This window comes from Drosophila eugracilis, unplaced genomic scaffold, assembly GCF_018153835.1.
Source record: "Drosophila eugracilis isolate 14026-0451.02 unplaced genomic scaffold, ASM1815383v1 contig_1828, whole genome shotgun sequence".
Taxonomy (NCBI): Eukaryota; Metazoa; Arthropoda; class Insecta; order Diptera; family Drosophilidae; genus Drosophila; species Drosophila eugracilis.
The window spans coordinates 822,416-837,621 of NW_024572675.1; the positions used below are offsets into that span (position 1 = coordinate 822,416).

General features: G+C 44.7%; 2 protein-coding genes across 2 annotated transcripts in view; both read right to left on the reverse strand.

The window, feature by feature from the left end:
• LOC108102490 (neuroguidin) overlaps positions 1 to 15,206 on the reverse strand; it is a 38,957-nt gene that overhangs the window by 5,015 nt on the left and 18,736 nt on the right. The gene's annotated exons all lie outside the window — the stretch shown is intronic.
• LOC108102489 (phospholipase B1, membrane-associated) lies at positions 7,782 to 9,880 on the reverse strand. Its single transcript, XM_017207503.2, has one exon. It carries the CDS (start codon positions 9,762 to 9,764, stop codon positions 8,421 to 8,423), a length of 1,344 nt encoding a protein of 447 aa, XP_017062992.2. The 5' UTR covers positions 9,765 to 9,880; the 3' UTR covers positions 7,782 to 8,420.

The following is a 15,206-nucleotide window of genomic DNA, read 5'->3' on the forward strand; positions in this document are numbered from 1 at the left end:
GCAAACACATTTTTACTAACTGATGATGACGTCACTGTCCATGGGAGGAGTTATAACCTAAATTTGTTAAAAATAGCGAAATATTGTTCCGATTTGAAACTTCTTTGGTGAATAGATAGATATTGACAATACATTACAATATTATGAACGCCACAGTGTTTTTTACTCTACGAGTATCGGGAATAAAGACACCATCATTCACCAGCTCGATTGGCATTTGTCCATTATCAATACGGGTTTTATTTATTCACCCTTCACCCACGAAATGCTGAACCATTCGAAGATCCATTATTTATTTTAATAATTGGAAGGTCCAATCGAAAAAATGTATGGAACCAAAGGAAAATTGGCGAATGGTGAACCCTTCTGAGGATTACCAAGGGTGGTCACATCGGATGAATGGATGAGACAGCGCAGTGGCTTCCCTCAAACATACATACGATGTTAGTTAGACGGTGGACATTTGAGGATTGGGCTACACCTTTGAAGACTGGGTTACGCTAGTCAAAACATTCTAGTTTGTCTTTGGAAATGCTGTCTTCTTCTACATTGCTTTATCATTTATTTCTTAAGAACTTTGCCCTTAACCCCCACTTAGATTAATGGCAGAGACTCAATCTAAATATATAGGTAAGCTGTAGTAGTTCTTGGAAAGGGGAGGAATGGAATCTCTCATTTAATCTCTGACTAATTGTTAAGTAAAACTTTTTCGATTACGCAATTCATTTTTCAAAGCAGTAGTTTGGCTTTTCGTTAATCTAATATTATGCCCTCTGGAGACCGTGTTTAATACTTTTTTGCATCTGCAAATGAATTTTCAGTTTGAACCCAACCCAAATCCGAACTCCGATTCCATCCCCCACTACTCGTTATTATTTGAAAAATACAAATATTCCAGCTACATACACAAACGGAATGGAGCGAGTCGGGGAGTCGGAAGCAAAAAAGGGACGACATTGCAATGAAATATTGCCAATCAGAAATGAAACCGAAAATAAATCGATTGTTTCCACAAACGCACATAGCGCTGGCCAGCGTGGAAAGCAGCAGCACCGAACCAGACTAGCCATGGCCAGAAAGAAAACAACAACCATATGTCGATGGCGAACGAGTGAGGGAGTGGGAAACACACGTTCCCTGTCCCATTCTCCCGAGTCCTGCGTTTCGCGGAAAGCTGGATGGGGTGCCCACTACGCAGTGGGTCGACTGAGTGATTGCGCGTCGGCGGGGGTGCAAATTGAAACAGAACTGAGCCTCGATCCCCGAAACTCCCGCCCGAGGACTGACCAATTGAACCCACATCACCCACCTCTCACTATCCAGTCCCCCAAGCGCCCAGCCCATGGACTCATGCTCCCATGGACCCGTTATGCCATTCATGTGTCGTTTGTTCGCTGGTCGTTTGGGCCTGGTTCGTGTCGCTCTGCCGCTCCTGGCCAAAGGCCTCGCGGGCCCAACAAGCGCGTCGAGTGATTGGGCGGCTAGGAGGGTGGCTCGGGGAAGGGTCCTGGCTGATTTCCGCCACTGCACGTTGCATTTCCATGTGTGAGACATAATTGGACAGCATGGAACGTGAGCAGGGCAGGGTCGCATCGAATGGCAGCACAGTGGCCATCCTGGCCAGCACTTTCCTTCAATTATATTGATGTTCCCTTATCTTATATCTATCCATTTCTTTATAAAGTCGAATTCTTTTAATGTGCAAACTCCCTTGGTCACTCCAGTGCGATTCCAGTTGAGATCGACATAAAACTCCGTACACTGCTTGATATGCACGAAACCAAATATGGAACTTTGGTCCAGTGTACCTCGGTACGATTCGGTCTCTGGCTTCTCCTGTCTTTTTCCCATCTCTAACTGGACCTTTGCATATTGATGATGCTGCCGACCAACCCCGTCGCCCTTCTTTGTTTGCCAGCTTTTGTAAAGAAGCAGCAAAGGTTCAGTTGGTAGATCCAAGAGGACTTAGTTCGGCTTTAAAATGACAGGGTCCTTGGAACTGGGACAGCACGAAACTGGACAAAGCCCTTGGCAAACGAATATCGAAAGTCATAGCCTGATTAATGGAAAATTAAAGTTGGACAAATAATCTCCATTTCCTTTCGATAAGTTCCACCCTTCCACTTGTGGTTAGCAGAGTTCTTTCCAAGTATATTCCTAAATTAAAATCAGTTTTGACTATATTTGATTAAGAAAGAGCGAAAGAACTCAGAAACAGACGCTTTAAAACCAAATAGTTTTATGGTTTATTGGCAATAATTCCACATGCATGCGACTCGGCTGGCTTGCCCCTCCGACGAAAGCCCCACAGTATATATAATATACAAATTTATATGCTCCGGGAATCCGGTGGAAAGCAGCGATTTTGGGTGTGCGCGAGTGTTTGCGCGTCGAACAAAAATTATTTATAAAATACACAAAACACAATTGTGTACATACAATATATAGAATGCGGGAATGGAAGTCCTCCGCTCTCCCACTCGCTCTTGGACCAGGCAGTGCGGATATCCACATAAATTTACGTGCCAATAAAATAAACAAGCGCGGAGTTTTTGGTGATTCGCCAGTGGAAATAGCACTGGCCCAGTAGTCGGAGGAAGGCGAGCGAGACGGAGCAGGCGGGGGCGAGGGCCACAGGAAAGAGGCGGTGACGGAGGCTTTTTGCCATTTGTACAAGCCCACACCACCGCCCCTCTCCCCCTCCATGCATGCATAAATTGCGCGAATTTTTAACGTTGATTGTAGAACAGGCAAAAATAACCGTGTGGTGGCCCCTGCTGCTAGGTGGCGGGGAAGTGGTGTTCGGAGGGTCGGTGGCACACAGACGTTGTCACAACAAATACTCCCCGAATTTTATATAAATTTTAAATACAATTTGCTATTGAGCCCGCCAAAAGCGACAGAAACAACAGCCATGGGGACGGGTTTCCGGGGAACGGGTTAGACGTCTATGCATGCGAACGAGCGAGCATATAGCAGCAGTCTGCAGCTGGGGACGGGCAAGAGGACAAACTGTCGCTTAATTGGAAATTGTGTATTGTTTGAGAGAGCGGCGAAAAGGCAGAGATAGTCAGCTATGTCCTCTCTTCCTTTCGTTTTGTATGGCCAAATATTGGTGCACATGTCGACTAGGGGGATATCATTGCAGATCATTCTTCATTTTATGGTGTTTATAAACAAATTGGTTAGCTGCAGAATTACATATATCTTAGCAGAGTCCTTTGAACGCATTTTCCTCCTGAAATCTCAGCCTCCTTAACCTGGAAGTCCACCAAAAAGCCTTCTTCACAAACTGAAAGGATAAGTCCAACCCCACGCACTCGGAAGGAACGCGTCAAATCTATTAAAAACTCGCACGGAGGAGGGAAAAGTGCCGAAAAAAACATTTTAGCCGGAAACGGGACAGAAAGGATACAGATACTCGTCCGTAAGGAAGGGACGACAGACTGATTGCCATGCTTGGTCCCGAGTGATGAATGGGCGAATGCATTTTCCGCTGTTATTTAACTTGACAACCGCAAATCGTGGACAGGAGAACGGCTCGCCAAAAGTATAAAGCTACCCACCGAAGCGAGCCGCAGATAAATTTTATAAATTAAATAGACAAAGTCCCGGCCAGCATACACGGTCGGAAAGCATATTACCGGAAAATTCCCGCCGCCCGGCTCCCCGACCCAAAATCGACCAGAAAAAGAAAATCTCATTACAATTTCAACGCGATCAGACAAAGCAGCCTCAGCAGGACGGCAGCGAGCTGAGGAAACCCGGATGATGAAATGGATTTTTATCCCAAAACAGGACACGGAATGAAAGAAGCATGCGAGGATAAAGCGAGATGGGAATTATGGAAAATGAAGGACCACCCGTAAAAACGTCAACAATAAACCGCTCTTCTAACCCTCAGTTTGCGGGCACTCATTAGGCACTGGGTCACCCTGTAAGTTCTTAATGAAACGCATCGTTAAATAGTTTATGATAAACCAAAATTAGTTTAAAACTATCAGTTTATCATGGATTTACCGTGGGAAGTCCCAAGTAGAATGTTATTACCTGTTTATGAACAGAAATATTCAGAAAACGTCCATCAAGCTAGCAAGGTCCGTCACAGGGTAGCAAAAAAATCACGACATCAGCAGAAGTGGAAGCCATTCCTCGCTCCACCGAAGCGACCCTTCCCACACCACCTCCCTGGAACACAAGTGCACGGGACGAATGTTGGTTCTCGGCGCGTAAAAATGCAAATCCCAAGTCAAAGCTTAGCGGCGTTGCCCCCGAACGTGGCAACCTGGCAACATACGTGCCACCGTCCCCTCCCACGCCCTCACACCCGAGCAAACACACAGATTTGAGTAATGGATGAAAAAAACCTACGCAGGAATGGAATTTCAAAACGTATGTCCCGGCATAATGCAGCACACTCCGGCGGGAGCGGGTTATTCCGCCGGATCTGGTCAGTTGTTGTGAAGGCGCACCAGGATGAGCATGGGGCAGCAAAATTCAATAAAAATGAAAAAATACAGCGGGGGCCAACCATTCCACGAAGCCAGAATTAAAGGCCAGTTTGGGGACCAGGCTGCTTTCCAGGGCGGGTGAGTAGATGGTCTGCCTGTATGCATGACTCTCCGGATCAATGGCGAAAGTGCGTTGAAGTGTAGCGCAAACAATGGCAGAAGGCATAAGCAAATGGGCCACGAGATGTTCTCTGCTGGGTGGCCAGACAAAAAGCGGAAAATGAGAAACGAAGAATCCTAGTAGATGCAACTTTCCCCTTTGCTTGCTTTACGGAATTCGGACTTTGAGTTACTCCTCAGCTTATCAAAATTTAGTTTCTTATAAGCGTTTAAATCCCAAACCTATAGTTAAGACCAATCTCCAAAAATATATGAAAGCTGACCATTGGATGGAAAAACCCATTCCCAAAGGATGTCCCGCAACCTATTAGTTTTCATTGCCACGAAGCGCTGATTAAAAGACGCTTCCGCCTCTCCCGAAAAAACGCACCAAGAGACGCATCTCCCGCAAAGGACTCCTCCAGTCCTCGCCACCCCCGCCTGCAAATGGCCATTATCCTTTGCGTTCAAGCCTTGCAAAGGGCCAACTAAACAGACGTCAAAATCATTGCCATTACACGGGGGGTTAGGATCCGGACAGGAACTGGTAGTTGGATTTCGAGGGCAGGACGGATACGAGGTTGGGAGGAAGCATACAATGAAAGGACACTGGCTAAAGGCGCCGGCCCTCCGCCCTGGCCAGTGGCGGCGGTCAACTGTCCCGCCTTAACCCGTCAGCCGCATGCCTGGTCGCGGAAAAAATACCAGGAAAGGGTGGGCAATGTGAAAGCGTCGCCGGTCCAAGCTCAAGTAGCTTGTGTGCCATTTTTTCCATTTCGCTCGCCGTTTTTGTTTTCAACTTTTGCTCTATTTCCGCCATCGCCGCCGCTGTCTGGCTGGCGTTTTGGCGCGGCTTGTTAGCGGTGGCGGATTGGAGATGGTGATCCGAGATCCGGCATCTGGCACTCGTGAGTGGGGAGTGAGGAAAGGGGGCCAATGCGGTTGTCAGCTGCTTTATGAGACGTCTCTGCTAGTCTATTCTGGGCGCTTTGTACGGGCATTCCGCATGCAAAGTGAAAATGTTGTCGCTGTTTAATGTCAAGCGTTGACTTTTTTCGTGGCCACTCCAAGGACCCTTGACTCTGCACATCCTCCCATTCATTTTTCCCCTCAGACAGTTGCAGACGTCGTATTGTCATGCCCCGCAAGGCTGATGTACCTGGCCGATTCCGCTGGAAAGGAACTGTCTTGATGGATTTGCCAGGTTAATCTCCAATTGGTGGTCACTTAAAGTGGAAGTTTTGGGAACAAGTATGCTATTTTGCGGTATCAATGCTAGTGGTGTGGGCAATAATTAGTCTTTCTCTAAGGTGCTTCGTCCATTATAATGCAAGTCAACGGGATCATATCTCCTTAGATTAGAGTTATTAGAGTTACTACTACGTTAAACTAAAGTCAAAAGACATAATTTTGTTAATATAAACTCAACTAAAATTGGCTAAGAGGCAGAGTGGTCTCCCCTGTACTGTCTAACATCATTCAGTATTTCGGATTATGCTCCCCCTCCCCATCAGTGCTAACATTAGATTTACTCGGGTGGTAGTGGCACATAAGCAAAGGATGGGGGTCTGACCAAGGGGTTCGGTCACAAATGGATAAAAAATGTTTTTGTTTGCAATCATATTATATTTATGCAATCATCCGCCGGCCCTCTCTGGCCACTCCGGTCTATCTGTTTCATTTGGCACTTCTATGCCTATGCTCCCGGTTAACCCTCTTCTGAATACCACGGTTTTCCATCCACTATCTGAGGAGTGCGAGATAATATCCTCGTTTGGGTTAATCAAGGCTGGAGATTGTATTTTTTGTTTCTGGATAACCGTTTCACAGTGGTCACCAGCAACCTCCTAATGTAACTTTCTTAACTATGGCCAAGGATAGTAGGTACACCCTGGCGACTCACCACCATAAATAAATTATTCCAACTTAATAATATCTTTGGTAGATAACCTCATCTAAGAAACATTAACTTAAGTTTTAGTTCATTATTCGCTTTTTGGCTGACATCAGTTGCTTCTAAACAGCCCACTGTGCAACGCCGAAGGAAGTTCTGTTTGGCTATTTGCAATCCCATTTGGGCTGTTTACCTTGCATTCCACTGGCCAGGACCAAAATAAAAACCCGTGTTTTCGAAACAGCACAGTTTTAGAGTGTTCTTGGGCCCCAAAATATTTATATATGTAAATAATGCTCGGATGTATGTTTGGTATATGTGCAAAGGTGTATATATCAGCGCCGTGGAACAGGCCCAGCCCTGTTACTCTTATTATTACTTTTTTGCGGCCACGTGTCATCTTTTTTCCCTTTGAGAGTGTGAGTGTGTGAGTGAGTACTTGCACATGTGTATGGTTGTGATACGCCCTTTTCGGACACTGCATTTTTAATATAATTTTTACAACACCTCCTCCCACCTCGTCTGGCCAACCTCCCAACCTCCCAAGCACCCACCCAACCACAGTCGCAATTTTTCCGGATTTTTTCCACAGTCCTGTTATTATTGTTCCACCCCCTCCACCCCCTCCGGCAGCCTTGTTTGCAGTGGGCGTGCATACGTATATGTACTCATTTCCACTTTTTTATTTCACATGAGCCCGGAATCAGATTCTTTTGGGGGTTGGTATCCGCCCATTGGCAACTGTCCGGTTTGCAGGTGGTCCTGCCTCTGCATAAGCGGGATGCTTTGTCTGGCGCTCTGCTCGTGGAGCTACAGGGTATGTCCTATTCGTAAATCAGCTGAAAGGGATGGTTCCTCGTATGGCAAAGTACAAATCTACAATTTTATTCTCTTAAGGGAAATACTTGGTCGAATACCAAACTGGAGTTCTGGATAGTAGATAGGAAGTAAACAGATTCTCTGGCAGGGCAGTCAGTAGGAGGTATCCCGTAGTCGGTCACTCCACTGCGGCGTTTTTTCTTATTTTATTTATATTTTATATTTTAATTTCAGCGCAAGCAAGAGAGTGGGTGTGGCAGAGCCTGCTGCGGAGGTGGTGATGAGGAGGCGGCGTTGTCACGCGTAGACTCGACCGAGAGAGGGGGCGGCAGAGGTGGGGGCTTCCGTAAGCTGGAACCATTTTTTTCGCCGCATAAGCAAAAAGTCTTTTAATGAATTTTTACGCCGGACGGGGATGATATTGTTTTTTAGTGAATTTGATTAATTAAAAATATAAATTAAAATTGCATAACATTTTAATTGAAATGAAACGAAGTGAGCGATGAAGAGCGCGCAATCAGTAAAGTCAATCAAATGTAAGTTCTCCCCTGATTCCTAAGGGTTCCTTGGATTCCTTTCCAAGAATATATATTTTAGTATATAATAAAAACCACAGACTGACCACATCGTTCGCTCGTCTCTTAAGTTGGTATCTTGTAAAATACAATATATTCTGTAAACTTAAGGACTAGATATACTTAGCAAGATCCGACTTGGCAGATTCTTCACACTTTGACAGTTATATATTTTCTCAGTGTTCTGATTTAAAAGAATAGCCATAATATAGTCCGTCCACCTCACAGGAAAGACATGCAAAGTTCAAAGTTCCACTGTTCTAATAATTCGCAGTTCTCGAGAAATCGAAAGTGAAAGCGATTTCATATCTTAATGTTGTGAATGTTGTGAATAATGCCAAGTGGAAAGATTCTCGTTCGATGGAGAGATATTCAGTGGTTGTAGTCTTACTTATTTTCTGCAAAATACCGAATCGTAGGACAAGTAATTTCCCTCTGTGTAGACCCGACTGCGGACCCGCTCAAAAAGGTCACCAGACAGCTTAACCAAGTAACTTAACCCGCTCCCGATCTTGGGGGAACTCAGCTTGGCCTGACCACAAAGTAGGGCTGCTCGGAAGTGGGGCAAACGACCCGCTCGAACAGCTCAGGCACTTTCGAAGGCCGCGGCTTCTGGTCGTCCGGCAGGAGCATGCTGTTCCACAGCATGTTCGAGATGATCGCGTGACCTCGTTGGCTGAAGTGGAAGCAGTCGTGTGAGAAGAACCGCCAGTCTGTGCTCCCATCGGGCAGCGTGGGGGCCGTCAGGTTGGCCAGCATCGGGTGGGCGACGATGGCGAAGTCCTGGCGGTGGAACTCAGGCAGACGAGCGATCTCCATGTCCAGCCGCTGCCAACGGGTTAAAGTCTCCATGCGCTCCGCGAGTTGGGTGCGATTTAGTCGGTCGTTGATCAGGCAGTGGCACCCGACACGGTGCACCACGAAGCACTGCAGCGGGACCTGGGTCATGGTGCTCAGCACCAGCGGAATATTTGGTACAACGATCAGGTTGATCAGCAGGCGGGGCACATGGTCGCGCAGAAGCCGGAAGGCCTGGCGTAGATCGCGGGCGTGCTGGTCGAGGAAGGTCTGCGGAGTGTCCCAATGACAAAGGTCCGAGCAGATGTCGTTGTTGCCCACGTACACAGTCAGCAGCTTCCAGTGGCGTTTCATGTCCACGTTGGGATCGCGCCGCAACAGATCGATGAGGACCCTGGCTTGAAAGGGTAAGTCCCGCGACATGATCATCGGCTCGGCGATGTTCAGCCGTGAGGATCGGTGGTTGATCACCAGACTATTGCTCACCGCGAAGCCGTACAGCTTTGGATTGAAGATCCTCAGGATGTTAGGAAGGGTTGTGAACCGCCGCCAGTTGGCCAGACCTCCGCCCGAGAAGGTCAGACCCCGAAACTCGTTGATCATGTCAATGGCGTTGTTGGACAGAATCCCGTTGCCAGCAGACAGGGAGTCGCCGAAGGCAGCTATAATGTCGATGTCACCCGGCCTTAGGTGCTCTATTGAAGTGGGTGGGCTCGGGGACCGTGTGTTGTTGGTGGGACAGGAAAAGGGCACTTTCTTCGGCACCTGGTGCTGGAGCTTTCCCTCTCTTCTGCCCCGGCTGCTCAACGCCTCGATGTTATTGAGAGCCCATCTCAGCGTGGTCTGCCTGGTGTTGAGGAAGAGGTGCCGCAGATCCTGGTCGATGTCGGTGTACTGCTGGATGCCGTTCTCCGGCACTCGGGGATTGTAGGACTGGGCACGGACGCCGATGTCGGCCAGCAGTCGATCAGATCGATTTTGTCGCCGGATGCGCCGATTTGCAGATACAACACTCGATAGGAATAGGAGTAGTGAGCAGAGGCACAATGCACAGTGGATTTTAGCCATTTTGGCCAATTCGTCAGTCTCAGAAGGTGAAGATTTCGGTTTTTAGAGTTCTTGTCCCATCGGATTTACTAAGCGAGCTCACGCAAGCTCTCGCCCGACGAACTTCTGAACGCGTTCTCATCCGACAGGCCAATGTGTCGATCGTTTTTAATGCCCGCCTTAAACTATATGAATTCGCAGGCCGGATCCCCTCGCGGCTCTGTTAACGACTGGCTCTCAAACTCATTTCTTTCCATTAAAGCCAACAACAAGCACCACACGATCGCAGAGGTCGGGGAGGCGGACGGGATATGGACGGGGCTCAGAACTTGACTTAAAAGCGTTGACCGAGACATTAACAATCATAAAAATGACAGAGCGGCCTGATAGCAGCACCAGCCTCTGGCTCCAGCTCGAAAACACACACAAAGTGCCCTGCGGTTCAAAGATGTTGGCAAGAGGCACGACAACAGCGAAATGCCCTAAACAAAATACAGTTTAGAGTACGAAATAATTACCTTGTGGCGAGGCATGGATGCTACCGAAACAAGCCCAGAAAACGCACATTTGTTTGTGAATACACAAAAATGAAACAATAAATATAATTTAATTGAAGCCACAGAGGAGCTGACCCTAGCAGGGGCGTAGACTTTGTGCCGGGGGTTTTTTGGCTTGGAATTCTGGTCATTGGGCTAAGATGCATACCCGGCTGGGAGCTCCCAATTTGAATAAAAGGCTTATGAGGTGGTTCCCTAAAGTAAGTGCTGCTCTTCGGAACCTTTTATGACACTTTTCTGGCTTCCGACTGTCAATATTCGTTTTATACTTTTCACTCTTAAATGATCTAAGGCAGGTAATTAAACAGCTATATAGTTTAAGCACCCCATTAAGGAGGAACTTTTAAGACGTTGAAAGTTCAATCTGGTTCTGGTCGGGTCCATCCAAGACTCTGGCGGAAAATGTATCGCATTAGATCTCCGACAGCCCATTCATGCTTGATTCCAAGCCCAAGCCCAAGCTAGAGAAACACAAACGCAAAAAAGTTTTCAAAATATTTGCACATTAAGCTAAAGTAAGTTTGTAATGTAATTGTTGCCCGAGATGCTTAAAATGTTAATAGCTAATTGTTTGTTTGGATCTCTCGAAAGAGTCTTGAGACTTGAGTGCTTTGCGAAAACATATCCGTTTTGCCGAACTTGATAGCGGTTATTGCCCACACAGGCAAGACAATTTAAATAAAATATTATTAAGTAAAGTGATCTATAAATATATTGTGCGGCTCATAACTTGACTCACGTCGAGTCTTGTTTTCGAGGCGTGTCATCTGAAGGCTGTAAAGACAGCCTGCGGCCAACAGCAAGGGGCCTGAACGTGATGGAATTTTACTCCGCGGTTCCGGCTTCCGCTCGACCCCGCTGCTCCCTCCTTTGGCGGCTTGGGTCCTCTTTGGGGGCAGAGCAAAGCCTGCTCATACAGACTTTAAGCGCGACTATACTAAGTATTTACACAGCTAAAAGCAAACAGTCCAAGTGCCAAGATAAGGTTCTACCTTAATAGTAACCCTTAAACCCGGAAATTACCGTTTTCACCTCCCCTGCATATCGTAAATACTAGAAAGCCTTTTGTTTACCTTAGACTTATTGACATTTGTTTAGCTGTAAGGCTTGCAGCGTAAATTACCTTTAATTACCTGGCCAAAATGAGGAAAGTCATCCTGATTCATGAAAAAGTATACATCCTAGCAGTTGTCTGGAGAGTTTCCGAGGCAAGAAATAAGAAAACTAACTAAAGAATGCGTTCAATTTTATGAAAAAGACATGCGCGGAGTAATACTAGTCTGAGATAAGAATATATAAAACCCGAACTTGTCAGAAATGGTACCTAATTAAGGTTAAGCTGCCTGTATTTTTAAGCCAATACAAATTTTGTTTCAAGTGTATAGAAAAGTTGTCCCTATAAAGGATACCTAGTTCTTCATGAAAGATATCAATCCTCGGTTCCTTAAGTACTGCATTTGGCATCTTCAATGCGAATTATGCCTTTCTAGGGTTCCGTGGGAAAGACTCATGTCTAATCTCCGAAAATGTGTAGTAGAATATCTAAGAATTGCTGTGAGAGAAACGTACTCTTGATTCTTGATGTTCTTGATCAACGTCAAATACCGAATCGAGTTAGACATCAATATTGTATTTATAATACACTACAAACGTCGGAACGGATTCCATATTTACCATATATAGCTTTATTAAATCACATCATATAGCTTCCAAAGAGATGCTTGAAAAATTAGAAGAAACAAGAATAAAATACCCGTTACCCCTTAGCACACAGCTCCTTTTATAAATATAATTGCGCCACCTTGTGGGACATCCACCCATATTTCCTTAGTGGCGGTGACCGTACGCCACCTGTAAGGCCGTTTGACCCCAATAGCTTTGCAACTTCTTAGATAGTGGTGGTGGATTGAATTTCGTTGTTCCGTTCAGATGGAGTACTTCGTTTGCAAAATTTCTGAAATTAGTAAAAGTGGGCCGCTAATTCCATACGTTTCGGATAAGTAGAGACTAATGAATGGTCTCAAAAGTTATTAATATTACATTAAGATGTTCTTAATGCTTCAATCAAGCATGGTAAACAAAATGTACTCTGTGAATTAAGCAAGATAATTGTATTAGCAAAGTTAATAACCAGTTAATAAACTTGTTCGAATAGTAAGTCCAAGCCAATTATCTCTATAGAATTGGAATTCTATAATGTGTCAATTTCCAACCCATAAATTCTACGACCCTTCTAGGCGACTGTCCGCGTTTAATAGCGCGCTGATTAAGACGATCGTTTATGTAAGGTTCAAGGGGTCTAATCGGAGGGCTGACTATTATTCGATATTTATTCCCAATAGTAGTTCAGCTCTGAGTGGCATTCACTGACATTTAGAGTCTCAGTAGAAGCAAAAAATGTTATGATAATAGAGCTCAATTAAATAAGTGCTGTACAGCTTAGGCTATTTGCCTTTCCCCGCAGCTCCATTTCATTTAAACTAATTGAGACTCATTAAGTTCTGCTAAGTGGAGTTATTTTTGTTGCTTCAACATGCCTCATGTCTCAGCACGCAAGCAACATTGCTTCGTGCTCCTGTCAACTGAGCTTAGCAACACGAGAAGCTTGGCTTCATCTGACCGAAAGTCTTTGGCCCTAATTGAGATTAATTTGCAAACAAGACGAGTATAACTACTCATTTGCTAGTCCATCTAAAGATTTAGCGACGTTTTTGGCACATTTTATTCCCGTGAGAGAGGCTTTAGAGAAGCTTTCAGAGCGGCTCTGCTCGAAAGCTCGATTTCCAAAAGTTAAATTAAGTTTTATGTGCTCAACCAGGTTGCCAGACTGCCCGAATTTGTAGAGTTCACCACTATTTTTACAAGAAAATCATTTGTTAGAATAATAATAATTAAACGAATTCACCATTTGGTTGTTTAAAGTTTATTTTGCAACGATTATAATTATACTTAATTATTGTAAAGAACAGTTATAGCTATATTGCAGAGAACGTGTCTGATAATCTAAGGGAATGTGCTAGCTGCATGTCAATTATTTTTGTGTTCGCTGGGCTTACACGATATTTAATTAGGGGCAAAGCGTAATTAAAATAAAAATATTATTTTAAATAAATACTGATATAGGAATTTAGTTACCTAAATAATTAATTTGATGGACAGACAAGGCTTCAGTGACCGCCAAAAACACGATGACGTTATAATAATACAAATACTCGCCTGTTCGCGGGCTTATTTGACTTTCGACTTTCTCATATAATATTTCCATGCTATCGTGGAGGGTATTTTTGATAAAAGGAATATATCTTTATGAATTAAAGAATACAAATAGATCACATATGTACTCATCGTCAAAATCATTATGCGAATAATTGTCTCTAAACAAAAGGTCCCCATCTTTGAACAGTGTATATGAAAAGATACCGAAATAACTTCCCCCGATCATTCGAACATCAGCTTGATTAGCAGCTGCGGGGTTAGGTTAGGTTAGACATATTTCGTATATTTAGATAATTTGCATACCCCCCTTATAACATACTTATCTTTTGCGATCAAAACAAAAAGATATATATTTTCATATTCAAAGTCTTCACACTTTCTAAAGTAAACTGAATGGAGGAGGGTTAAGCTTCTTTGCCCGTCAAGTTGCAGATGCACTTCAACATTTTTAAAAATATTTGATAAACTGGGAGCTAAAGCTCGATGCTATCGGAACGAAGTCAAAGGATGTTTCTGGTTACGAAGGGACAGTTTCACAATTACCACCTGGTTAATAAAAACGTTTGACACATTCGTGGCACAAACACACATTACCACGATCGGGCAGATGAGCAGCAGCGGTAGTCAGCGGCGCATTCGACATGCCCTGAGTGGGTTGCTTCGTCGGCTGACCGACTGGCTCTCTGTGATAACAAACGTCAGCCAGAGCCTTCTTCTCTCCCACTTTGCCCGCTTTGTCCCCACACGACCAGCCCGTCAAGCTAGCCAAGAGCGAGTGCCAAGCCGCTTGCGCAGTCGCAGCTTCAAGGTCGCCTATTGTAAAAGAAAGCGCCAGCGCGCGGCCTTGAACACGAAAAATATGTTAAAAGCCAATGGCTGAGGCAAGCAGAAGACGGGGCATGTGCCAGATAACCGATGATATGGGATGAGAAACTTGAACTTCGATTTGCCCTCTTCGTTTCGCATGGAAACGAATGTTTTAACCCGAAAACCGAAAAACTATCGAAATGTGGACAAACAAGCCAGTTTAGAGAGCCATAAACTTTATGCTTGAGTAAGACAATGGACAAAAGCCAATTTTTCGAACCAATTTTTACTCGTATAGTTGTTACTAATTTTGGATTTTTTTTCTTTTTTGCAAGCTTGTGCAAGACGGCAAAACAGAAATAAACAAGCAGCATCCCAAAAATCGAATTAATATAAATTGGGGTTAAACGGTTGGCAAATAGGTTAGCTCGCTGGGTTTGGCAGTGAGGAAATTGAAAACTTGCTTTTGAATCAAAAACCAGAGAAGAATTGAGCAGATTGCAGTTTTAGTACGGTAACAGTTTGCTTGGGTTAATATTAGTTTTTACTACAAAAACTCATTCAGTTTATTTCGTTGAATTAGTTAAATGCCATCTCAGAAAAGCTTCAGCTTATGGTTAGATGGCCAGATCCCAAACTTCTCTGTGGGCTAGCTTAGAACAGGAAGCGCCAACTAATGAGGTGACAGACCGCATGAGGGCTAACCCTCGTTCAAAGTGTACAAAGCGAACTCTGTTTCAGTGCTCAAGCAATTAGAGTGATTCCAAGTCCAAATTGTCTTTGGCAACGCATTTACATTTGTCTGATCATTAAGTCGGATTTATTGTTTTTATTATTTAGCTAATGGAATGTTTAGTTCACGTGCACAAAGGTCAACCATGAA